This window comes from Dreissena polymorpha, chromosome 3 (assembly GCF_020536995.1).
Source record: "Dreissena polymorpha isolate Duluth1 chromosome 3, UMN_Dpol_1.0, whole genome shotgun sequence".
Classification (NCBI taxonomy): Eukaryota; Metazoa; Mollusca; class Bivalvia; order Myida; family Dreissenidae; genus Dreissena; species Dreissena polymorpha.
In genome coordinates this window covers 44,072,827-44,100,251 of record NC_068357.1, presented here as the reverse complement: position 1 = coordinate 44,100,251, position 27,425 = coordinate 44,072,827, and the positions used below count along the sequence as shown (strand labels likewise).

Sequence of the window (27,425 nt, the reverse complement as noted above, 5' to 3'; positions counted from 1 at the left end):
CATAGAATTTCTGCCATTACAAAAAAAATCTATCAGATTTGGGAGGATTTTTGTTTTTTATTAGTATTATATTTATATTTTTGAAAATAGTGTATAAGTCACAATAACAAATAAATTGCCCAATATAAAAAAGTAAAAAATAACAATGGGAAAATTATTGTACCACATGTCTCGGCTATCATCATGTGGTTGGTTGGGAAGGCAGGGATTTGATTCAGCTATGCTGGTTCCAGTCAAATCTCTGCATGGAGGTTGTTTCATATCATGGATGCGGCCATTTTCCCAATTGGTACCCTTATTTCATACTGCAAGAAAGCATTTCGATAAATGTCCGGTGTAACATTTGCTGTGTCTTGAATACTGTTGCTAGGGTTACTCTAGGTGTCAATGTTACCTTGCTATGGAACCCCTGTTTTTATGTTCTGGTCCTCTCCCATAAACTTCTGGGTTTCATCTGGCTGCTAGCGTTGCATGTTGCAGACTAAGGTCTGTCTTTTCAAAATTGCAGTATGATGGATAAGATATAAACAAGACAGAAGCTTTTATTTTATGCTTTCCGGTGGTTTATAGAGAAATATCAGTGAATTAAAACTGATAATTTCACTGTTTCAAACAATGAAAATTATCAGTGAAAATTATCGATAATTTTCACTGTTTATGTTAAATGACGTCATTTTTTTGACGAAATGACGTCATGTTCCCAACGAAATTCTTTAGTTAAACTCTTTAACAATGTATATAAACTGTGAAATAAAGCATAAAATAAAAAGAAAATTTGTTGGAATCGATGGATTATCGATTTTAATTCACTCGTGATCATAGAAAATATATATTTTCACTCGTGGCTGCGCCACTCGTGAAAATATTATTTTCTATGATCACTCGTGAATTAAAATCGATAATCCACCGAATCCAACAAATATCCTCTATTTATTAATTGGAGGTATGATTTGTACTAAAGTCAGCTGGACTCCTCCAGTAATGTTGTCTTGCCAGTCAGAGTGGCAACCGTGTTTTCCGCTTTCTATGTACAGTAGACTCTCTGTAAACCGGACGGTCTCGGGACCGGCCTGATCGTCCGGTTTTCAGCGAGTTCCGGTTTACCAAGAGTTTTCATATTGCCGAAATATACATGGTATGCATTGTGTACAGAATCACATAAAAATAAAACGAACCATATACATTTACATGTACTATGTGATAACTGTACGCAGGTACTGACGTTGTTAATTGCATTCTTAAAAAATGTGTTTTTAATCGATTAAAAGCAAAAAAAAAATCCAAACCGACTTCTTTTGATTAATCCCAAAGTGAGCGTGGTGCTTTATACATGTACGTACGTGGCATTTGTCATATAGGCGAGTGACGACACAAATAAGATTGTTGTAGATACACTATTTATTATTCAATACATACATGTACCACATTTCATAAAACATACACACAAGCAAAAAACAGCATCATAATTATTTTTTAAGATATTCATAATCTCAAAACCTACTAATTCTTGAAGTTTACGATTTCACGAGAAGTCCAAGATCACTCTCTGCTTGAAAGCACATTTCTCCTTTACGATCTTATTTTCTGCAATTTTAAGGAGTGCCGAGTGTCTTCAGAGATGGTTTTGGTTGAGCAGTTGATTCCGTGATGAGCTTTATCTTATCCTCTAACGTAAGCTCTACGCGTCTGCGTTTAGCTGGAGGCTGCGACATTTTAGATGCGTTAGAAATTAGTAAACGGCTATGAATGAATTTGTATACAGATGGATGGATATTTAACAGTCATATTTCTAACAGTTTATCTGACAAACAAGCAAACAACCATTTCAGCGTTAAAAACGTAGCTATAAGATCTTTTAAAATACCCGAGAAGATCACAAGAAAGTGATCGTCGCAACGGCATGCATTAATTTTTTAATTAAATTGTTTATCATAGGCGATAATAAATAATTAATAAAACTATCGAGTCAATCACTTTTTGGTGTTACCGCACGTCTATTATAGACATTCACAGTTTGTTTTACATAACTTAATCGGACTCCCATAGCGCGGTAACGACTTGACACCTTTAGGGTATGTTTAATCCGATTATCGATAATTGCGCAAGCAAAATGTGTGACACCGCACTCGCTGTGGTGACTAGGTATTGTTATTTTCACGCCTCGAACATCTTGAGAATTTAGACCGTCCGGTATACTCAATGTATTTTACATTGAAAATGACCAAATTTACGGAGATACCCGTCCGGTTTCTGGTTTTCAGAGAGTTCGGTTTATTCAACATTTTTTAACAAAGAAATAGAAGGAGAAAATACGGGACTGGCCCGACCGTCCGGAATCGGGAGAGTTCCGGTATTCAGAGAGTCCGGTATTTGCAGAGTCTACTGTACATATGAGCCGTTCTCTGATAAAACGGGGCTTAATGCATGTGTGTTAAGTGTCATCCCAGATTAGCCTGTGAAGTCTACGCAGGCTAATCAGGGACAACACTTTCTGCTTAGACTGGATTGTTGTGTAGAAGAGGCTTCCTTTTAGAACAAATTCCCATAAAAGCCGATAGTGAACTTTTGACTAGATTTTGCTTCACAATTTTTGCCAAGGTTATTTATCAACAAATTAAATTGTGCATGAAATGAAAAGGTAGAATAAGTTGAAATATTGCCAAAATTGTATGTACATACTCAACATGTTTATCTGACCATGCATGTTGGCCCAGAAATTTGATTTTAAGAATATTACTGTAAAATCATAATTATTCGTAGGACATTAATTGTTGTTGATTTTGTGGGTTGACTTATCCACAAATTTAACACAAAAGTATCAAAATGACAGACGCAAATTCCACCTACTGTTTGGCGAAAATATGAATTAACTTGTCCAAGAAAGTCAGGCTGTTGTTTTTTTTACCACGAAATTTCATGCAGACAAATATGTCCAATTGGTGCAAAAAAGTACCATGTGCCTTCTAATTTCAATATCACATGGTACCATGTGCCTTCTAATTTCAATATCACATGGTACCATGTGCCTTCTAATTTCAATATCACATGGTACCATGTGCCTTCTAATTTCAATATCACATGGTACCATGTGCCTTCTAATTTCAATATCACATGGTACCATGTGCCTTCTAATTTCAATATCACATGGTACCATGTGCCTTCTAATTTCAATATCACATGGTACCATGTGCCTTCTAATTTCAATATCACATGGTACCACGTGCCTTCTAATTTCAATATCACATGGTACCTTGTGCCTTCTAATTTCAATATCACATGGTACCACGTGCCTTCTAATTTCAATATCACATGGTACCTTTTTGCACCAATGGGGTGATAAATGATTTTACAGTATATGTGTTTCACTACTAATTAGGTTAAGGTTGCCCTTACTGCTTCAGCTACTTCTTGCATTGGCTTCGCTTGTATAACAGCTGCAACATTTCTTCTCTTTTCAGCCAACAATAAATCATTGAATTTGGATTTTCTAATTCAGGACCAAAGCACAAAAAGCAATGGTAAGTTGTGGATGGCACTGCAAGGTCATGATAACGATTCCCTGGATTTTCTTATGAATCATTGTAGCACTCATCAGTTTAGCTTGTTCTGTAAAAACTGGACTTAATGCTTGTGCCAAAGATAAGACCCTTTCTGCCTCCATATGATATGTTTAGAAGAGACTTTCCAAAAAATTCCATAAAAGCGGTAAATGTTATCTCTGATTAGCCTGGGCAGACTGCACAGGCTAATCTGGTAAAACACTTAATGCACATGCATTAAGCCTAGTTTTCCCAGATCAAGGCCAGATTTTCTTTGGTTTTGTAACATGGCTGCAATGAACTGCGTAACATGGCTGCAATGAAATGGGAGCAGCAACTGAGCTTCCGGCATAGTTTTTATGCCTCCGGATTGAAAAATAGATTGTGTGTGTCCCAAAACTTTAATCAAAACTTTAACCTTCTTCATAACTCTTGCAATATTGAACATAGCAACTTGATATTTGGCATGCATGTGTATCTCATGGAGCTGCACATTTGTAGTGGTAAAAGGTCAAGGTCATCCTTCAAGGTCAAAGGTAAAAAAAAAATAATTCAAAAACTTTAACCAAAACTTTAACCTTCTTCATAACTTTTTCAATATTGAACGTAGCAACTTGATATTTGGCATGCATGTGTATCTCATGGAGCTGCACATTTTGAGTGGTGCAAACTCAAGGTCATCCTTCAAGGTCAAAGGTCAAAAAATAAATTCAAAGCGACGCATTAGGGGGCATTGTGTTTCTGACAAACACATCTCTTGTTTAGCATGTCTTCACCATCAGTTTGCTGCGTTTGGAAATAAAACTTAAAATATTGCCAATAGTATAAAGTTGCTTGATAAATCCTATCAGAACTGCATGCCATTTCCATGTAAGTTGTTTGAATTTTGTCAAAACTAATGGCAAAGTGAGCCAATACGAATTTACTTACATTTAAAAGACAAGTGCAGGTAGTGTTAATTTTAACATTCATGTTCTTTTTTCATGTGTTCAAAAAATAAATCTAGTAGGTAGTTTTGTTTTGTATGAAGCATATTGGTTGAGTCCCAATGCATGTATTTCCTTGTGTATCTGCCTATTAATTGTCATATGACTTGTGGTATGTTATTGCACTCAATATTCATAGTACAGTCATGGATTGTTGTAGCATTTCATTCACAACATGTCTTGCATCAAATGAATTCAAACATTCGCAGACTTGGCTACAGAAGATACCCCTTGCCTGTTGTTGATCACTCTCACAGTGAATTAATTTCTGTGGTCATTTTCATTGTCTTTCTTTGTAAATGTAGAAGGCCAATATTGCATGTCATTTCTTTTTCTTACATTAACAACTAATTCTGTAATTAAGGATTCAAATGCAAATACCAAGCTATATAATTTGTATTGTGATAACAGATATATTCATCATAATTCCTTTAACTGTTAATAATTGTCATATATCACAAAGTCTTTCTTACAAGTACATGTATTCTGAAATTTCATAAGACTTCAAAAATAAAAAGGCGACTCTGAGTTTTATGTAATTCTATGCCCTAAAATTATGTACAAATTAAACAAAAATATATTGGTGTGCCTACAGATCTGGAGTCTGAGTTCATCACTCCCGATGACCCTGGCCCCAGACACACCTTGCAACCCCTGGAGGACCTGCTGGCGGGCCTCAAGACCACGCCCTCCACATTCAAACAGACCAATCAGGAGAGGGCAATGAGCCCAGAGGCTGAGAGGATCGTCCAATCACTGCCTGACCTGTCTTTCATGAAGGCTGGAGTGCTGATGTTCCCTGTGAAAATGTAGCGACATGTCAGAACTTAGGCTGCGCTTTGGGAAAACAGGGCTTCATGCATGTGTGTAAAGCGTTGTATCAGATTAGCCTATGCAGTCTGCACAGGCTAATCAGGGATGACGCTTTTCGCTTTTATGGTATTTTTCGTTTAAAGAGCTTTCTTATTAACAAAAATCCAGTCCAGCTGGAAGGTGTCATCCCTTAACTCTCTCCATGTGGGAACCGAATTTTAAAGGCCTTTGCAAACAGTTTGGATCCAGATGAGACGCCACAGAACGTGGTGTCTCATCAGGATCCAAACTGTTTGCTATTCTGATAGTATTCTTTGAAAAAAGTTGAAGAAAATGCTAGTTTCAGAAATTCAGCAGACGACATTTTAGCAGACGACAAATTTCCCAGCATGCAAAGGGTTAAAGCCTGTGCAGACTGCAGAGGCTACTCTTATGCAAACATTTTCACACATGCATTGAGCTCCATTTTCACGCATGCATTGAGCTCCATTTTCACACATGCATTGAGCTCCATTTTTACACATGCATTGAGCTCAATTTTCACACATGCATTGAGCTCCATTTTCCCTGAGCCAGGCTCTTGTTTTTTTTGAGAGCCGATTTTGTTTGACAAACATAAAGTATCACAGTTATTATTGGGATGTTGAGTTCAGGGAGCATCTATAAAAATGTGCTTAAAAATATAAATTTGTTGTCGGGATTTTGAGTTCAGGGCCCATATTTATAATGGTACTCTTGCAATTTGTAAATTATTTGTGAACAAATTAAGTCTCTATTTGTATGAAAAATATTGAATGATTGAATGTAAATTTGCTAGGAGTTTCATTGTAACTTGATCGTAGCAGATTCCCGTTAAAGGTATCAGAATAGTAAAATGTATCCTAATTGAGGTTAAGAACCTTTTAAAATAACATTTTAAGATTATTAAGTTTGGTAACAAAAATGCCATTAATAAATGAAGTATGGTATGTGCGCTTAATTTGTTGTTAGGCATTTCAGTAACGGTTGTGAAATCATGTTTCTGGGCTAAATTTAATATTTGCATGTAAACAAGGAAATTCTTGTGTGTACCAATGTTTTAGCTTTTCCTCATTCTATCTGTTCCAGTGCATTTACTTGTGCCATCATGTCACTGTTGCTGTAGACAAGTGGAGAGCATTTTGTACATGTACTGTTCACATGTGTGTGCATTTAATACAAATTAGCCGCTCTCTTGGAAAATAGGGCTTAATGCATGTGGGTGAAGTTTCGTCCCAGATTAGCCTGTGCAGTCTGCAAAGTCTTATTAGGGATGACGCTTTCCACCTCAATTGGATTTTCTTTAAGAAGAGACTTCCTTTAAACAAAATATTTCATGAAAGATGCAAGCAGACAGTGTTGTCCCTGATTAGCCTGTGTGCACTGCACTGGCTAATCTGCAGCTACACTACGCACATGAATTAAGCCTTTTTAGCTGGACTATTCTATAATTATGAAATATATAATTATAGTGGAGCTATCCTACTCACCCCGGCGTCAGTGTGAGCGTTGGAATGTTAAGTTTGCGTACCACATAAAATATTTCCTATTTCCCTTCACATACCGGTAATGCTTTTATATTTTGCATACTTCTTTACCAACATGACCCCAATCTATAAACAAGAGCAGACAACTGTATCAAGCATTTTGTAAGAATTATGGCCCTCTTTTCACTTAGAATATGCATATTATTGATAAATCTTTGTTAAAGTTTGCATACCACCTCAAATATTTTCTATGTCCTTTGACATAGAGCTTTCATATTTTGCATATTTCTTTACCAACATTACCCCACCCTATAAACAAGAGCATACAACTGTATCAAGCATTTTTACAGAATTATGGCCCCTTTTATACTTAGATAATTGAACATTTTGTTAAGTTTTGAGTTTTGGTCCATTTTACTCCTAAAGTATCATAGCTATTGCTTTTTATACTTGGAAAACTCGCTAACTATCGTAAGGGGACTGTACAGGGCTAATTGCATAACTCTGGTAGGCTTTTTAACGGAATTTTGGCCCTTTTTTGTAACTTTGAATAATTTGTTAAATTTTGTGTTTAGATCCACTTTACTTCTAAAGTATCAAGGCTATTGCTCTCAAACTTCATATACTTTCTTACTATCATGATGTTACTGTACCTGGCAAGTTGAATTTGACCTCGACCTTTGAATGACCTTGACTAATGATCTAATAAATAAATTTTACTTAAATTGCCATAACTTCTTTATTTATGATCACATTTTATTCATACTTTGACAAAACAACACTTACCTGACATACCACAATGGACTCCACCCAAACCAACCCCCACGCCCCACCCCAGAATCCCCCCCCCCTAAAAAAATATATTTTTAAAAAAATCTTATTTTTTCCCCCCTCTCCATGATGGCTTACGTTATTTGGTCAAGCACTCAAATAGTTGAGCGCGCTGTCCTCCGAGCTCCTGTTTTACTAGAGGGCAGTTCAATACTAGAGGGCAGTTCAAATCCAAGTAAGGGTCTTGATATAGTATTCAACAGCTTATACGTCTTACTGTCTCATCTCAAGTAACTCTCATGCACTCAAGCAACAACATGTACTTGTACTATGATTTCTTTATCTTCTTTTAAGCAGAACCTTTTGTGTTGCCTGCTTTGTGAACAGAATGACATGTTGGTTGAAGTATGTAGCTGTAAGAACATTCATAGTAGTTATTATTTGTCAGTGCTAAGTGATTGAGTAGTTAACTCTAGTTCAAAAAAGTGTCCTGACACATTGTTTCCATTGCTGTGTCCAGTTATGTTGGACAACAGAACCATAAGAGTAGTCTGTATTAGTCAATGTGTATTGATTAAGTAGTGGATTGCCAATGGTACCTAGTCATGTGATAGTGTTTTATCTTTATTTCCGTGTTGTGATTTTGTACAGTGTTTGACAGGTGAAGGTTCTCTTCATTTAATATATGAGACTGACTCTGCCAGACTGGGCAGACTGGGCTTAACTCTTTCAGTGCGGGAACCGAATTTTGAAGGCCTGTGCAAACAGTTTGGATCCAGATGAGACGCCACAGAACGTGGCGTCTCATCTGGATCCAAACTGTTTGCTATTCTGATAGTATTCTTTGAAAAAAATTGAAGAAAATGCTAATTTTAGAAATTCAGCAGACAACATTTTAGCAGACTACAAATTTCCCAGCATGCAAAGGGTTAATGCATGTGCATAAAGTGTCATCCTAGAGATTCACAGGCTAATCTGGAAGAACACTAAACGCAAATGCATTAAGCCCAGTTTTTTACGGAATGTGACTCATAATATTTTGTATTTCCCACCTATGATATCCCACATTGATGACTGGCCGTGATAATTTCAAATAGCATACAAGACTCCAATATCTAGGACATTAAACAAGTCAAACATTTTATTTAAACTAATATGACCTGCTTAGTGTTAAAATGGGTCTTATGGCATATGTCATGAGCTATCCTATCTGCTACAAAGTCACTCAAGGTTTCATGGTCTCTTTATAAGACAGTCTGTGGGTAGCGCTGAAGACAATTCTGTATTCAGGTCAGTTTGAGGCTTATATCATATTTAAAAATTACCAAAGCATTTTCTGATTTCTGCTTTGCATGTTTTGTCCATTATTAACACTGCTCTTCAATACTGTGAAAACATGCCCAATAATGGGCGGCTAAAAGTCCAATATTAAATTTAAAGTACAACATGAACAAGGGGAATGACTTCATAGCAATGTTTTAATGTGTTATACCAATGAAGTTTTATTATACATATATTTCGAATTTATTCTATGTGCATCACTTTTTGTGCTATTTAATTTCTATACTATGGAAGTTATTATATATTATGTCAAATTATTTTGGTATTATTTATTATTAACTGTTTATTTTGGCTTTGAAAACTGTAAAAATCAATACATTCCTTAAATGACCTACTCATTTAATCATATAGAGGTATATTATTGATTGTTATTAAAAACAGTTCATGTATGGTTTATATTCTGACATTTTTGGTATTTAAATTGAAATTATTTGTAAAGAATGTTAACATGTATATTTATTTCATGTGTATTAATATGAAGAATGTACGTGCATTTACATCAGTGTTGCATTCTAACTCATCTTATGTTGTTGTTATATCAAGAAACTAAACATAAACGTCAAAATACAATGTGTGGGTTGTTTTTGGCCATTCACTATTTTAGAGTATTAACCTTTCATCAACATGATAAAAGCATGTTATACCAAATTTAAGAAGTATTGCATTGAAGGGAATGTATATACGATTTTCTGTGATTGCCTTTTAAGCCTTTCTACGAGGCTTAACAATTTTTCTATCAAGAATGCATGTACGATTCTCATTTTGTCTTCTAATTTCATACATTATGTATAACAGTGACACAAAGATAGTAAAACAAAAGTAAGGATTGTAAAACGTGAAAGATTTGAAAACTATAGACCACTAAACATGCAAGATCAACCTAAAGACGAAAGACAAATTAACCCTTTCCTACTCAGAATCAAAGTTAAAATGGCTATGTGTAAACAGCATAAAACCAGAACAGCCAGCGAGTAACTCGCAGTCTGTTCAGGTTTTATGCTGTTTGCTGCTCATCTACAGGTTGGAAGTGAAGCCTTTAAAACTTGAATTTAGTACGAAAGGTATTTATTTAAATTTAACTTTCAAAGAGGCTACAAATGCGTCAAAATATGTATCTAAGTGGTAAAGGTTAAAAATAAAGGGCCTGATATAGTGGGTATATCTTTGTATATCCTCTTGACATCGCATCATTTGTCCGTGAGAACAAGCGTGAGAACAGGCGTGAGAACGAACAATTGGAGTCGCGATCAGGGGAAACTGGGGTTATTGCATGTACGTAGTGCCGTCCCAGTTTAGGAAGGCTAAAAAGGGGCAATACAGTCCGCTTAAACTCGATTTGCGTTAAGAATATACTTCTTTCAAACCAAACATACCATTTCGGCGGAAGATGTGGTCCCTGATTAGCCTGTGTGGACTAAGGAACGACAATTTACGCACATGCATTAAGCCCCGTTTTGCCGGAGCAAGCTCATATTATTTTTGACGATGCTGGAGCAGCAGCGTCCAAGGTTTGATAACCAGTAAAAAAATCTTCACAATGACGACCTATGTAAAAGACCGAATTGAATTGAAAAGAATTGAGATAACTCGATTTTTCAGTTACTTCCCTTGGCATTCGCCACTGCGTAGGAGATTGCTCGTTGATTTTCATTGATAACATTCTCCTAGCAGAGTTGTCGTTCGTGTTGATAAAGGTAAATATTAATAGAACAGCATATCCTGGGGAAACAGATTCAATAAGTGTATCAGAATGTTAATTTCAAATTAGTAATTTTACATCCATTTTATTTTTATGGACCAATGAAACAACTATATATTTTCTCTATTTTGTTTGATATTTGTTCTCGATTTAGTAAATAAATTGCGAATAAAAACATGTAAAATTAACTTTTTACGTAATCACAGAACTAAAGAATGCGAACGATTTCGAACCTGCAAATTGTAAACGCTGCACTGCTATGATATATATAGATAAAACAACATTTCTTTGCGTAATTGTCCGTCCCGCTAGCGCAGTGGTAAGGAGTTCACTTTTTCACCTTTACGACACCGGTTCGATTTCCGCTCCCGGCGCAATGTTATAGTATGTATGTTTTGTGGTCACCATTCCTGACAGTTGTTTTTTCCGGAAAATCTCATCCCCCCCCCCCCCCGCAGCATTTGACCATATAAAAAATTAAAAAGTATTTCAGTACAAAACAATTAGCTGGAAATTGCAGCTATCATTCAAAATTCGTCCAACTGTCGTCAATCTAATCTTATTAGGTAGGAGTGCTGGACACACTCCGGGTCCCAACATTATGCAGCCTCAGCGCGGAGGTAACTCATTACCTTGGAAAAACACAAATACACGCACTGGGTGCAGCCTAGGCGCGTATAGACTCAAACAGGGCAACAAACTCAAGTGCGGGCACAATCATTTAAAATTTACATATTGAATACGATATTCTAACAGAAATTACACAAGTACCTAAGTGTACATACCATGTTTGATATTTCGCTCGATTGTTAGATTTCAGCATATACATGTATAAGGTCATTTCGCTATTAGTTAACTTATCCATATGTTCGTGGGCGAACTCGGATAGTCAAGTGCTCATACGATTGAGCTCACATGGTCCGGCTATGTGCTCATACCTACTTTCGAAAATCATCATGAATGTATTGCCATACTTAATGAACAAGAATGTGACCCGCCTCCCAGTTTTGCTCAATGGGTCAAGTTACCCACGGGTACTACTTCCCCGTACCCCTAAACTTTTTTCGTACCAAACATGTTTCGTTCGCAAAAAATTTTCGTATCAAATTTTTTTTCGTACCCAAAATGTTCGTACCCAAATTTTTTATCGTACCCAAATGTTCGTATCAACATACACAATTGTGGTGATATAGATAAACTTAAATTAATGTTTTATATCCATCCTCTTCAAAAGCATCGTCACACCAGTACTGCCAGTACTTTGATTCAGTCTTGGTAGTGGTGTACGTCGCACATTACCGGTAAGTCTGAATTGGTAACGACTCGCCCCCTGAACGACTCGCCCCATGTTTTATAACGATTCGCCCCACCTATATCACGACTCGCCCCACATATATAACGACTCGCCCCATCATAGCTTATGTGGTAGGATTTTTTTATTTGTTAATATCCTAGTATCTTTGATTCAATTTCGATTTTACAAAATACAAAAACGAAACATTCAATAGTTGGTGGGTATGGAAAAATATCTCCAAGTATCATTACCGTAAGTCTTATTTATTCGTTACGTTAGACCATAGGGTTGACGGCAACGTAGACGAATTTGTTTTTTGTTTTGTTTTGCGAGGAAAGTTCTTTTGACTCCTAGTTTGTTGGGCATAAGAATTAGAACACGGACGAACAAAGCGGTGTTTTAAGGCTGCGTACGAACAACATAAAATAATGTAGTTTTTTATGTTGCTGGAATGTGATATTACCTTTTCCACAATACTTGCAAAAATAAATATCAGTTACCCACGTTGTACAACGCTAGGACACTGTTAGTGTTAATTGTATCAGATCAGGAAATTTTCCCAATGGTAATTTGATTGACAGCCAGTCCGCAATACAAGTGGTGTCATAGTGTAGACCTACCAAGAGGACTTCATGAGGAAAGCATGCTAGGCGAACAGTTGAATCACAGAGGATGTAATATGTTGTTGTTGTTGTAGAATTTCTTACGTTAAATCGCTGACCGTCTTAATATGCGTTGTATGCTACGAGCCAAGCAATAATTGGTAGCATAACACGGGAGTGTTGTAATTATACTACCACCCCGATGACCACCCGGGGTCCACCACTATCGCGTTCACAGAGTCGGCGTCGCGTCGTGGATTTTGTTAAGAACGTTGCGACGACCGGATAAAGGCCCGAACTGTATCCACTTTCTGTTTGAACACAGGATCGGTCAACACAAACACACATCTTCACGCGTGCATTGCGACGATTAGATTATCCTCTCGCGGCATCTTTGAATCGAGGCCGTCAAAAGAAAAGCTGTATGAATAATGTAAAAGAATGGGCATCCCTTCCAATGGGTGAATTACCGGTACTCTCAGCAGCACACAACAGACCTGACTGGATGAGGATTTCTGTATCGTCTTCCCTCATTTTCATCCAACGGTCAAACCGGTCAAGGGATTGATGATGATGATGATGATAATGAAGAAAAAGATGATGATGATCATGATGATGATGATGACGACGACGATGATCATGATGATAGCATCTATGTATCCCGCACGCTTTAGAATACTTCACGCGGCTTGTAACACGTCGCAACCGCGTCTGAGAACAAAGGAACAATATCAAGTTGACGTCAGTGGAGGCTCAAAAAGCTACGAATACGTGACGCATATATTGTATTTGTAATAACTCTGAACTCGTCGGTGGGTAACTCACAACTGGCTTTATTCATAGATTCACATATATATATAAATCTCAATACAAGTAACTCATGACTGCATGCTTTAACAAGACAATACGAGTTGTGTCCCTTACATTACAATACATGACATCCCCTTTTCTTTCTTTTTTTAAAAATATAAACACATGATACACCAACTACTCTATCGTTACATATGCGAAGAGGTTTATGAAAGAAAGCAAATAACATAACCTGTAGTAACACATTATAAACTGTTCTTTTTATAAAACCATAGTGGGAATTTCTTTTAAGCCGCCTCTGAGTGTTAAATTGTTATTGAAAATAGAATATTCTATATGAATAAAATGCACTCTAAGTAATGAAGAACTTCTTATATATTAAATATGCAATTGAACTTCATAAAATCAAATTAACAATAAAACAACATGTAAGACAAAATTATTCACTAAAATACATGTTTGCTAACTTTCCAAAAAATTGTCTCTGTTATCTCGGATTCAAGCTTGTTCAGGACAAAATGACAAATGCCAGATACAGTAAATGTCGGGTTTCAGCTAGGAAATGATAACAGACTGTTATAACACCGAAAACAAGCTAGAAAGTAGATACACCCAAAAATAATTAATATTGGATTTTTGTGAGAAGAAAATTTCATGAACATTTTGTTGTTAGAAGAAAAATCAAAGCGCTGAAGGCACTGAATCTTTAAACCTTAACCAAGAGTTTGATATGATAAAAATAAATATGTACAAACTGTTCCTTACTCGTTATGATAGTACAGTTTCAAGAACATTATGCATTTACCACCACAATACATCTTACTTATACAAATACCAATATTACCGAATGATAGTTATTAAACAGTTTATTAATAAGTTTATTTTGCACTACAATAAGGCAGTCATATGACACATGTTTTGCACTTCACATCTTACACATAGTCATTTAACCGTATCGGTTTGTGAACTTCTCTTCCTGACCTCGTTTTCTTTCTAACAGTGTCTTGTACACTCTCTTTCCCCGGTTTGTCTCGAGTTTCGCTCGATCTCGCACTAGCACTGTTTTCGTGATTTGGAGTTGTTGATGGTTGTTCTGCTACCGTCTCTGTTGGCGCTGTGGGTGCCGGTATGTACACGTCATTGTTTGTGGTGATAATGTGTGGTCTTTCCTTTGTTTTCATTAGCATGTCCGTGTTTCGGCGATATTCGCGCCCCGATTCGCCTGCCTTAACGATATGTGATCGTGGGTATTCGGACGGTTTCACATACTCTGCCGGTTTCCAACCAGATGGGGTTTTAATTCTTACTGCGTCCCCTGGCTGAAGATTGTCATTGCTCTTCGCGTGTTGGTCGTAGTAGAATTTTTGCTTTTCACGAAATTCTAACAACTTTGGTGCGACATTTTCACTGGTTGTTTCTGGTTGTCGCAATGTTTGTTTCATAGGTATTAGTGTTTTTGCGCGTCGACCCATCAAACGTTGCATCGGTGATCCGATGTTATCGCGTGGTGTGTTTCTTAGTTCTAACAGGGCTAAGTAGATGTCGTCCCCTGTTTCGCTACACTTTTTAATTAGATTTTTAACGGTTTGTACAGCCTTTTCAGCAAGGCCGTTTGTTTGTTGGTGCAAAGGCGACGACGTAATATGGGTGATGCCATATTTTTCGATGAATTCTCGGAATTCAGCACTGGTGAACTGTGGACCGTTGTCCGAGATGATTGAGTCCATGATTCCATAACGAGCCACGTTTTGCTTGATGTGTTTTAAGATGGTGCTCGTTCGAGTGTCTCTTTGCAATGGTGCTACTTCAATGAAGTTGGAGAAGTAGTCTACAATGATTAGGTAATTGTTACCCTCTAGTTCGCATAAGTCCATTCCAACTTTGCTCCAGGGTAGCTCAGGTACTGGTTGGATGATCATTGGCTCCTTTTGGCTCATCTTGCGATGCATTAAACACGCACTACACTTGCCAATAAGATCTTCAATTTGTTTGTTCATGCCGGGCCAAAATACTAACTCTCTCGCCCTCTGTTTACAGTTTACTACCCCTAAATGCGACTTATGTATCGCTTTCAACGTTTCTGTTCTCATTTCTTTCGGGATACACACGCGTTCCCCTCGGTACAGAACTCCATTGTAAATTGATATTTCATCGCGGTAATCCCAAAATGGAACGGCTTCAACTGGAACTTCGCACTTCGTTTCTGGCCATCCTCGAATGATAACCTTTGCCAGTACTTGGAATTGTTCATCCGCTTGCGTTGCGCGTGCAATTTTGTCATGGTTTGAACACGACAGCGTGTCGAGCTTCAAAACCATCAACTCTTCATCGATAGTTTTCTCATAATGATTTTCTAACGGTAATCTGCTGAGGCAGTCTGCTAGACCCATGTCCTTGCCGCTTTTGTGCACGAGGTTGAAGTCATACGGTTGAAGCTTTAAAATCATTCGTTGAATCCTTAGCGGAGCTTTATGTATTTCTTTCTTTAGAATCGACTCCAACGGTTTGTGATCAGATTCCACTAGGAAAGTATCTCGGCCATATAGCAGTTTGTGGAATTTTTCACAGCCATATACAACGGCTAGCATTTCTTTTTCGATCTGAGCGTACCGTTGCTCTGTCGGTGTGAGCGCACGTGACGCATATGCCACAACACGGTCCTGTTGGATTATCGCGGCTCCCAGGCCTCTCATTGATGCGTCTACTGTGAGTGTGACAGGTTTTTTCAAGTCGTAGTACTGAAGTACTTTTGTTGAAACAAGAGCTTCTTTTATTTTATTGAACGCGCGCTTCGCTTCGTCACCCCAGCTCCACGTTTCTAGCCTTTTCATATCGCGCAGTGGTGCATTCAACTCACTGAGATTTGGGATGAACTTAGACACATACGATAGCATGCCTAACACGGTTTCCAGCTCACTGAAGCTTTCTGGCTCTCTCATGTCTGCTATCGCCTTCACTCTTTGATCTGTCGGTTTAATTCCGTCTCCAGTCAGTTTGTGACCTACATAGTCCACCTCCGGCTTGGCAAACATACACTTTTTCTTATTCATCTTCAGATTAATTGAACGTGCCTTTTGAAGCACCGTTTCCAAGCGCCTGTTATGTTCTTCCAGTGTTCTACCATGAATCAAAATGTCGTCAACAATTATTTCTACCCCGTCAATGTTACCAAAGTTCTGTTCCATGGACCGTTGGAACACTTCACTCGAACACTTCACGCCCATCGGCATCCGCAGGTATCGGTACCTGCCGAACGGAGTATTAAACGCTGTGAGCTTCGAGCTCTCTTCAGTTAATTTTATTTGGTAATAACCCATATTCGCGTCTAGCGTTGTAAAGTATTTACTCCCATTCAATCTTGTGGCAACATCATCAAAACTGTTCATTGGGTAATGTTCTCTTCGGATTGCGCGGTTTAAATCTGTGGGGTCAATGCATATTCGCACTCTTCCGTTTTTCTTCCTTACGCACACCAAACTACTGACCCATTGCGTAGGTTCTGTTACTTTAGCAATAATGTTGCATTTCTCTAAGTGTTTTAGTTCAGCTTGCAATTGTTCACAAATCGCGACTGGAACCGGTCTTGGTGCATGAACTACTGGTTCTATTGACTTATCGATTTTAATCTCGTACTCGCCCGGTATACACCCAATCTCTTCCCCAAGGACGTCACTATATTTCTCAATGATAGATTCTGTTTCAAGTCTTGCGGTGTGTATTCTCATGATCAGCCCAAAATCAACTGAATCATCCCTTCCAAGCAAGTTTATGCCTCTTGGAGTGTTCATAATCTGGAAATTAACCGAACGCTTGATATTTTTATGCTCGCACAGCAATGTAATCATTCCTAGCGCCTTCACTGCTGGCCCATTGACACCGCTAATAATAACATCACTCCTTTTGAATGGTGCAACCTTTTCAAATAGCTTCGCTGTTCCATATGACATGACACTGCACATTGCGCCACTGTCGATTTCAAATTTTATCGTTTTACACCCTATTTTCAAGTTAGCGGACCATTCATGATTATCTTCACTCGATGTTGCGATAAATACGTCGTTCACATCCGCATGTTCAAACTGGTTAAACATTTCCTCGACCTGGTCTTCCTGGGCTTCGGTGTAGTTGACACGTCGTTGACCTCCACGGCCCCGATATCCACGGTGGATTCCCCGATCACTTCCGCGATGACGCAGTCTACGTCCATAGCCACGTGCCCCTCTGTGTGATATCCCCTTTTGTTGATGCGATGTCCCACCGACTGCAGGACATAATTTGGATGCCTTGAAATGGCCAAACTCACCGCAATTGTCACACTGTTTTTGATAGGCGGGACATTTCCTTACTTCATGTTTTCTGCAACACTTGGCACAGTATTTTTGTTGCTTATGAGGGTTTTGATGCGTTCTAGCGATGTTTACGCGAGGGCTTTCGCCCAGTGATTTGATGTGAGACGCGGTCAATTCTATTTGCCTACAAACCTGCACGACACGTTCGATGGTAAGTTGTGTAACCGGTATCTCCATTAGCTTTTCACTACACTTTGTGTCATTCACGCCATTAATGATCATGTCACATATTAACCCTTCTTTTTGTTCCCCATATTGACAGTGTTCGGCCTTTCTTTTTAATTCCGAAATGTAATCCATTATTGACAGGTTACCACGCTTTGTGTTGAGGAACTCTTGTCTTTTAATGTTACGGTAATTATGCACTCCGAAATGTCTGTCAAATTTTGTGAAAACTGTTTCTAGATGGTATTTATCCTCGGCTGGCACTGCCGCGATTCCAGCATCCTGATTGGCAACAACTTCCGGCGCCCACGCGAACGAATCGTAAATTTTTACGCACTCTCTCGCCATGTTGGCAAGTAGGACACCAACCTTTCTTTTTCCAGGCTTGTCGTCCAGACCTAGCGCGTCCAAATGAATTATGAAGTCCCGTTTGTAGTCTTCCCAACTTGATGCACTTTCTGACGGGTTAAATTCCGGTAATGGCCTGATTCCCTTCGAAGCCATTTCGCTGTTGTATAAAATGAACCTTTAACAACAGATTTGCAACGTACGATTGTCATGCAATCGCCTGATTGCGCCGATTTTTAATAGATTTCTGACACCATGTAATAACTCTGAACTCGTCGGTGGGTAACTCACAACTGGCTTTATTCATAGATTCACATATATATATAAATCTCAATACAAGTAACTCATGACTGCATGCTTTAACAAGACAATACGAGTTGTGTCCCTTACATTACAATACATGACAGTATTTACACATGTTACCTATTGATGGTCCATGTTCTATCCCCACGGTACAAATGGGTCATACCCTGGAAAAACGTTCGTTATACCCGTCACATACGCTGGTCACATACAGGTGCATTATAAACGCAAATCTACTTGTCTTTTTTATACATTCAACTCGTAAGGACGAAATTTATAGTCAATGTCGATGTTCACTGAAATAAATTAATATGGAAAACGATTTGTAACAGCTGTTTCAGACAAATTACAGGGAAATGAAACTTTCGTTCAAGAAATGACTAGACAGTTTCGTGCTGAAATTGTGTACCATTTATTGCGGTATTTAACAACAAAACAGTCTATTTTGTAAACATGTTGGTTAAACCAAAATAATAACAAAAACAAAAACAACAAAACAACGCCTCTATTTTATGCTGGTGCGTGAAAAATACACGGGGTTTTCAAATGAAATATAAAACTATTTTATGTCATCTTACTATTTTAGGTACGGCAAATCTGAAATAATCTTTTCATTTTGTTTTAACCTTAACGATGCGTTAATTGTTCCTTACTGAACACACAAAACATTGAAATTCGTAAATCAAACAAACACCCGTAGTGTTTCGTGTTACAACAATTTTACGTGTTCCCCGCTATTTGCATTTGAAAGAAAATATATTTGGACCAAGTTGCGCAATTAATTTATCGTGCAGTATCTACGTGCAAAATGGATAAAGGTCTGGGAAATAATAGTGTGGTGTAACCTGTCAAGCAGAAACTTACGTTGAGAAATCATGTGAAACCTACGTTAAAGTGCCTATGACTAAATAAAATTTGTTGCAAATCATTGTTTAGAACATTTCGCAAGGCCCTGACTTCCTTATGGATGTATTCGCTTGCAGAATCCGAATATTGCCGTAAGGTTGCCTAGCTGGTGCCTCAGAAGGGCCTCAAAAGTATGGTAGGCAATGTTACTAAGCGTAAACGCTTCGTCAACGTAATCATTTGGTCGAAACTTCATGCATCATGATTCGCAAACGAAAGCTTTATTTAATAAATTGTCAAAAGTGTTCCCATCGTATGAGCGAATTAATGATACAGTTATTTAAAATTAATCAAGATTAATGCATGAATAAAATTTAGTGACATAATACAAAGACCTATATATATTATCTATAGGTCTTTGCATAATACAATACATCCCATATACAATATACCTGTAGACACAATACTATAGTAATGTTAGAACCTTAAAGCGATTTCATTTACACTTGAAATACTAAGTTATAAAGAAATTAGTATTACCACTGAGGTGAATTAAACGCCGGGGCGCGCTTTACTATTGCAATCATATAGTTCATACTCATAGGAGAGACCCTATGTTTTGAATTAATTAATTTACTGTGTTGAATGAATCTGCAGAGAGGATGCACAGTGAAACAGAACACGTGTACTGTTAATGCTTTAAACACCAAGCATGTTATAAAATTTAAATGTACATTCTATAAATCGATTACATCTAAAAGCGATCGATACGTTCTGCAAAAATTAAGGAACTGCGTTGGAAAGAATACTCTATGTACAGTGTTTAAAAAAGTAGCGCAGCGTAAATCTGAAACGAAATTCGATTTTTGCGGATTGACGTTCACTTTATGATGGAAGAGGAATCATAAAGACATTTATCATGAATCTCATTAAAAATAGCGTTTGAGATAATTTATAATCGAGAAAAGCTTTATTAAAAGCGTGTTATAAAAAGTGCCGCATTACATATCTGCACTATTTTGTTAAAAGTAATAGTGTAATGCGGCCGTAGAGCTACAACTGAAATCGGCCGAGGCACTGCAAAAGTGAGCATTTTTGCGACGAAAATAATTTAAGCAAGAAAACATGGTCATGGCGGACAGATATGTTGCGGATATACGTAATGGACGTAAATATCGTGGAGCAAGCCCCGCTAATGGATTTTCAGAGGAAAGCAGCGACGAAGAAGAGCGTGGTAAGTGACGTGCAGTACCGCGTTTCCGTAGAAATAGACGAGTTTCTCATAACTTGTGTGTTTTGTTCTTATAGCCGCTTGATTCATGGATTATACGATTTTATAATATATTCTTTTGTGTTTTTTTATTTTAGGTGGCGGTGGGATGCGTGTGGGAAATGATTATCAAGTGAAAGTTCCAGCTTTTGATCCAGGTACGAAACGTCACATACCCGAGCAGGGCCTCGCCTTTATTCGCCCCTGTTTTAAATGAGTCTTTAATTAAATCCGTGTTGCAATTTTACGTAAAAAATAAATACCTTGATACAAAATAATATATTCCCTTCTACTCATTGACTATCGACTGGCATATAAACCTAATATTGTATTATTGTAGCATAATTGTCCAATGCAAGGGAGATAAATCTTCGAATACTTGCTGCAAGCCTTAAAGCTGCATTGTTGAGCAACCTCAGACTTTCTTTAAAGGGATATGTTCTTCTTGTGGGCAAAAAGAAGAAATATGCAGACAAATTTTACGGAAATATCACTTGATCCTGGTAATCATGACTGTTTCTCTGTTTGATATTGACCATCAGCAGATGTATTAAAAATCCAGACATGTATAATTAACATTCACAACAGAGGGTGACAATACTATAGCCTCAGGGTACCAATTCTCGAACGAAACCAATTCTCGAACGATTTTTATAAATTATAAAATGTACTCACGGTGGAATGGTTGAATTTGAAATCGGGTTCTATTTTAAGTAAGTCCAATATAAATACATTCTATTGGCATAAGTCCAACTTGACAGCCTCTTCTTCGTAAACGCAACTGCAGACGAAGTTTCATTGAACCCAGTAAAATTGTAATATTTGACGTAAATGTGTGGTTAATTCAGTTAGATCATTCTAAGTCATCAAAATGTTTTGTTTTATAAGTTCTAACAATTTGAGCAACTCCGCCAAGGACGGTCCCAAGCCCGCGAGGAGGGTTGGGCATAGGGCTAGCTACCCTACCCTGTTGAAACCTTATTGCTACAGAAATGCCAAACAGAATAACAACAGACATCACAGACCTGGGAGAAGGTCGACCTCCAGCTGGAAGACGTATGACGCCGGACGGTGAAAGCCAGTGTCAACTGGAAGCCATCAGGCCAAAGAACATCATCTCCACCAGGACCACTACCACCATCGGTACATGGAATGTCTGAACCATGTATGAGACCAGGAAGACAGCACAAGTGGCCGCAGAGATGAGGAAGTTCAGCCTCACCATCCTAGGGATCAGTGAATCAAGATAAACTGGCTCTGGGCAGAAGGGACTGACTTCCGGTGAGTAACTGTTGTTCTCGGGGCATGAGCAGGAGGATGCAGCACACACCCAGGGAGTAGCCTTAATGCTTTCCAAGTCGGCACAGAGAGCGCTCATCGGGTGGGAGGCACACGGACCTCGGATCATGACGGCCTCTTTCCTGACAAATGCCGTCCCAGATAGTAAACTCCTGCAGCTGTAGACTGTGCTTCAATACATCGCCGTGTTATTGACCCGAAAAATTGATACGCAGTCTGCATTAACACCTGTCAGAACCCGATATCGAGACAAAGGAAACTGACTGGTGTGAAAACAAAACAATGGTGTAACCGTTGATCTTATCGGCTTAAATAAACAATTACATCTGATTAAAGATTGCTGCCGATTTCAATCAATTTGAGTGAAAGCCGTTAGCGAATTATCAACTTAGTCACACAATGAATGTAAGTAAAGAAGTTGATAATTGATTTTTTTTCGAGAAGTTCGTAATGTTTGTAATGATTAAAGGCTAAATGCGTTACAATTGTGAATGACGATAGATGAAGGGGTATAAAACCGTTGACATTTACGACGAAGGTGAATTTATCATGTGCTTATTTTATGAACATGTGTTTGAGTTATGTGTGTATATCTATAAATGTTTTGTTGTAAACTGTTGTTTTTTTTGTTATGCAGACATGATGCAGATTATGGCCTTCTGCTAAAATGTATGTTCAAGATATTATGTGCTCATGTAATGTATATTTATCATGTGCTTATTTTATGAACAAATGCTTGAGTTATGATGTATGTACATCTATAAATGGTTTGTTGTAAACTGTGTTTTTTTTTTGTTATGCACACATGATGATTATAGTAATAAACATATTAAAGCTTCTTTTTTTTTAGTTTCTTCTTTTACACTACTGTAGCCTATACTTACAACAGGCGGTTCCGAATGCTTTGCTAAAACTTTAGCTACAGTTTTTAAAATTTGGCTACAAAAAAATCCATTTGGCTAAAATGTTGGCTACAGAAATTTTTGGGCCAGGGGGAGCCCTGAATAGCGTTTTGTGAGATTGCCAATTATGCTAATGCATACATAAACATGCATGAATAACCTGGCAATTAACCCTTTCCCCATCAGAAGCAAAGCAAAAAGCCTTTTGCAACAAGCATAAAACGAGAACAACCCGCGAGTAACTTGCAGTCTGTTCAGGTTTTAATGCTGTTTGCTGCTCATCAGTATCTAAGGGTTCCAAAGTAGCCTTAAGAATTGAATTTAGTAAGAAAGGTATTTCATTAAAAGTAACTTTCTACGGGACTTCAAATGCGTCAAAATACGTATCTTAAGTGGTAAAGGGTTAATATTGCGCGCCGGATATATCATGGTCGCGATCTTTGGACACCTTCAACCGCGATATATTGGAGTTGCAGTGTATTAATACAAGTTTAAGACAAACTTTGCATGCAACTGGACACAGTACTAGCTTGTTTTAGGAACAAAAAGGACATACTGGTGGACTTTTTAATAAGAATACTGTCATTTAGATTGAGTAAAAGTCCACCTTTGTGTCCTATAGACAGTCACATATAGAAATATATGTTTATAACAGTAAAACACAGTTGTTATGCTCCCCCAAAATTTATTTTGGGGGGAGCATTTAGTCGCCGCTTCGTCTGTCTGTGCGTGTGTGCGTCCGTCCGTACACAATTTTTGTCCGGGCTATTTCTCAGCAACTAATGACCGGAATTCAATGAAACTTTATGGGAAGCTTCACTACCAAGAGGAGATGTGCATATTATCAGCGGGTTCTGGTAGGATGATTTTTCACAGAGTTATGGCCCTTTGAAATTTTCTATAAAAAAATTATTGTCCCCCAAACTACTGTGCCCTCAAGACGTTTCCTTTTATCTGAATATATACATGTAGTGCAATATTGTGACAAAAAACCTTTGGGGAGCATCACCCGTTGTTGTTTTTTGTTATAAATTCCCCCATTTACAAAAAATTCACCCACCTAAGGGCTGCGGACCCCTTCCCTCAAAGTAGTGTGAGGGCGCTGTGTTAAGGCTATTAACAACTACAATTTCTTTTCTGATGATATTTAATATGTTGAAGACTGCGTTTGAATTCATAAGCAGGTATTGTCTTTAAACTGATTTTGTTAGTGGTCTGAAATTGAGATGTCTATTTTAAACACTAAAAAAATTATGTTTGTGAAGTAGCAAAGCCAGACTTATTGTTGTATTCATGCATTGGAAGTTAAGACCAGTAAGTGTGAGTGTTTGCTGTTCAGATGGACTTTTTATGCTTCCCTTCAAAGAAGAGGGGGTATATTGTTTTGCTGGATGTCAGTCTGTCTGTCTGTCGGTAGACCAGTTTGTTTCCGATTAATAACTTGTCAACGAATCGACCATTGGCTTGATACTTCACACTAGCATTGGCCTTGGACAGTAGATGACCCTATTGAAATTGGGGTCACAAGGTCAAAGGTCATGGTCATTGTCACAATATGGGTAAAAACTCAATAACTCGTCAACGAATCGACCGATTGGCTTGATACTTCACATGTGCTTTTGCCTTGGACAGTAGATGACCCCTATTGAAATTGGGGTCACTTGGTCAAAGGTCAAGATGTAAAAAAATATTCCGATCAATAACTCGTCAACGCATTGACTGATCGGCTTGATTCTTCACATGTGCCTTGGCCTTGGACAGTAGATGACCCTAAGTTATAATACTATAATATTTTCAACCCATTTACTATAACGATGATTTAAAAGAAGTGCAAAGTTCTGTGTGAACTAAAAACTTATTTTTAAAAAGCGGTTAAGTCGCACTAATATGGTAATTATCTCTTATGGTCATTTTTGTTGCATAAAATCCTGTGTCAAGGCCCAGTTTTTGAAGCGGGAGGGGGGAGCATTTTTCTTTGATCGCTGAGCTCTTGTTAAATTAATTTTTGGTAATGAAACTGTGGGAAAAAATGTAAACACTTATATTAACCGAAACTAGAAAGTCACCTGTTACTACTGTTAGATATTTGGATTGTTTCGGATTTCACCGTGAGAATGCGTGCACCGTTACCTTGCGTGCACCCCCCTTACGTGCAGACATAGGTGGGGTTGATACAATTATTTAAATCACATCAATAAACTTGTTTCCTGGCGTTGCCATGTTTCTTGTTACCGTGGTAAATTTCAGTGTTTTGTAAGGGAAATTAAAACTACTTACTCATATTGATTTATGGGCATGTAACCTCAAACTCACAATTTTTAGATTACCATGGTGAGTTTTTCTGATTTCCTTTTGTATGTCTATCTTGTGTTGTCACATTGAAACTTAGTCAGGACATAGTTACCAGCCAAGTTAAAAATTGGCCACATAGAGTCAAGAAATAAGTAATGAGGTCAAATCACCTAAAAAGGTGGTGAATGCTTTAGAGACCACATTTACTGCCAAATTTTCATGAAACTTGGTCAGAACGTTTGTCCCAATGGTATCTCTGTCAAGATTGAAACTGGGTTAATTGGGGTCCAAAAATAGAAAATAAAACTAAAAGTAAAAATTTGTGCAACTCCAGAGGCCATTTTTCTTGCCCAATATGCATGAAACCTGGCCTGAAGTGAACATTTTGTCCCAATGATATTTCAGCCCAGTCCAAAACTGGGTCTTGTAGGATCAACAACTAGGTAATGTTAATAGGTAATATTAAAGAAAAAGCTTTTGAATGCTATAAGTGTCACATATATTGCCATATTCATGAAACTTGTATTAAGCATTTGTATCCATGACATCTTGGTCAAGTTTGAAACAGGGTAACCTGAGGTCACAAACTTGGTCACAAGGTCATATTAAGAAAAAGCCTGTGAATTATCTTTAAGCCACAGTTATTGCCCAACTTCATGAAACTTGGTCAGGACATTTGTTCTTTGTTCCAAAAAAATATTAATTCCAAAAAGGTGCAAAAAAAGCCTATTTTAGTGCTTAGCTGCTGGCTACTTCTGGCTAAATCTAATTGGGTACTAAAATGTTTATGGAGAACACTGCACAATCATGGATGATTACTCAGTTCTATTCTGATTGTTTTCAGATGCCAAGCCAGACAACAAAGCGGATGCTATCCTGGTCTGGGCTCCAAGCCCTGAACTGAAGGATCCAAAGAGTAAGTCAGTCAGTATGGGAATAGTTTCTGTGAGAACTGTCCCATATAAGACTGCTTCGGGAAAACTGGGCTTAATGCATGTGCATGAACTGTTGCCACAGGCTTATTATATAAAACACTTTCTGCTTTTATTGAAAATTGATTGTAAACTGTAAAGGAAGTCTTACCTTAATAAAAGCCAGTCTATGCCAAAAGTGATGTCCCTGATAAGCCTGTGCGGTCTGCATATGCTAAGAGTGGACGACCCTACTGTGCACGAGCGTTTTCCCAGAGCTCTTATATATCAGATAGGGGGACCTTTCCTGTTGACAAAGTATGTTTTTACTCAAGAGTTTGTTGAAGAAATTTTCTTTTTTTTGTAAAAATAATTGGTATTGTGTAATGTTAAAATATGATAGTTTGATTGAATGTGTATGTTCTTTTGGTATTAATTCTGTTTATTTACTGTGTTTTACAGTTGATGAATACCTGCACATTTCAAAGGAGAAACATGGCTACAACATGGAACAGGTGAGTTATTAAGACATTTAATCAATTGAGAAAAATCATCAAAAAAGTCATACTGGAATAGTTTAAATGGTTTTCACTTTTTGCTCTCTCCTGCAGGTAAAATATAATATTTGACCCTATTTCCAATCTTAATGTTGATTTTTTTTCCCAATCAAAAAAGGTAATTCCCAATTAAATCTGTTGTTTCCCCCTGCAGGCCCTGGGCATGCTGTTCTGGCACAAACACAACATAGAGAAGGCTCTGGCAGACCTGCCCAACTTCACGCCGTTCCCCGACGAGTGGACTGTGGAGGACAAGGTGCTGTTTGAGCAGGCATTCAGCTTTAATGGCAAGAACTTCCACAGGATCAGACAGATGGTACGATGTTATTTAGCTATATACTTGCCTTGTAAACGCCTGTGGAAGCAGTCTGCGAAACTCACTTTTTTGTCTTCATAGCCAATGTGGCTATGAAACTTTGAAAATGTCATAGCCAGAGGAAATGTTTCATAGCCAGAAAAAAATTGAATTAATTTACAGTGACATTAACATGAAAGAACGACAACAGTCGTTATATATAGATAGCAATTGGGGGGTAAGATTGAAAACAAATCAGTATTCTAATCCAACTTTTATTCCTTCACATCTGACTCTGAGTTATTTACAATATTTTGCAATGGTATTTTCATTATTTTCGAAGTTTTCATCATCATCATCCTCATCATCGTCACTCTCATCATTGGATAGACTGTCAGTGTCAATAGATCTAGCTCCATTGTGAAGTACAACCACATCAGTTGACACCTAGTACAGAACAGAACTAGACGTCGGAGCTTTCAGTTTAAACATTGTTGACCTTAGCAGAACAATAAAAGTGTAATTTTC

The 27,425-nt window shown here is 37.8% G+C and overlaps 3 protein-coding genes across 4 annotated transcripts in view; 2 read left to right on the top strand and 1 right to left on the bottom strand.

The window, feature by feature from the left end:
• Positions 1-9,525, top strand: part of LOC127873906 (aftiphilin-like) — a 37,387-nt gene extending 27,862 nt beyond the window's left edge. Inside the window, exons 10-11 of the mRNA XM_052418017.1 lie at positions 3,459-3,518; positions 5,121-9,525. Of these exons, the coding sequence (XP_052273977.1) occupies positions 3,459-3,518; positions 5,121-5,338 (278 nt within the window). The 3' untranslated portion in view covers positions 5,339-9,525. The remainder of the gene's footprint in view (positions 1-3,458; positions 3,519-5,120) is intronic.
• Positions 9,526-13,362: 3,837 nt separating this feature from the next.
• On the bottom strand, positions 13,363-18,606 carry LOC127874268 (uncharacterized protein K02A2.6-like). The gene is made up of 2 exons (XM_052418491.1): positions 17,562-18,606; positions 13,363-17,132 (listed from the first exon to the last, which is right to left on the bottom strand). The coding sequence occupies exons 1-2, from the start codon at positions 18,376-18,378 to the stop codon at positions 14,293-14,295; spliced, it is 3,657 nt and encodes a 1,218-aa protein (XP_052274451.1). The 5' UTR covers positions 18,379-18,606; the 3' UTR covers positions 13,363-14,292.
• Positions 18,607-20,412: 1,806 nt separating this feature from the next.
• Positions 20,413-27,425, top strand: part of LOC127873905 (REST corepressor 1-like) — a 29,280-nt gene continuing 22,267 nt past the window's right edge. For both annotated transcript variants that reach the window (XM_052418015.1, XM_052418016.1), the window contains exons 1-5: positions 20,413-20,605; positions 20,740-20,799; positions 25,979-26,050; positions 26,508-26,560; positions 26,757-26,918. In XM_052418015.1, the coding sequence (XP_052273975.1) occupies positions 20,497-20,605; positions 20,740-20,799; positions 25,979-26,050; positions 26,508-26,560; positions 26,757-26,918 (456 nt within the window). In that variant the 5' untranslated portion in view covers positions 20,413-20,496. The remainder of the gene's footprint in view (positions 20,606-20,739; positions 20,800-25,978; positions 26,051-26,507; positions 26,561-26,756; positions 26,919-27,425) is intronic.

What these genes read in the sequence shown, in the direction of transcription:
- LOC127874268 (XM_052418491.1), bottom strand. Translation starts at nt 18,378, where the DNA reads ATGGCTTCGAAGGGAATCAGGCCATTACCGGAATTTAACCCGTCAGAA. An exon ending in AGGGGCACGTGGCTATGGAC is followed by an intron (nt 17,133 to 17,561) that starts GTAGACTGCGTC and finishes ACACTCCAAGAG; the next exon opens with GCATAAACTTGCTTGGAAGG.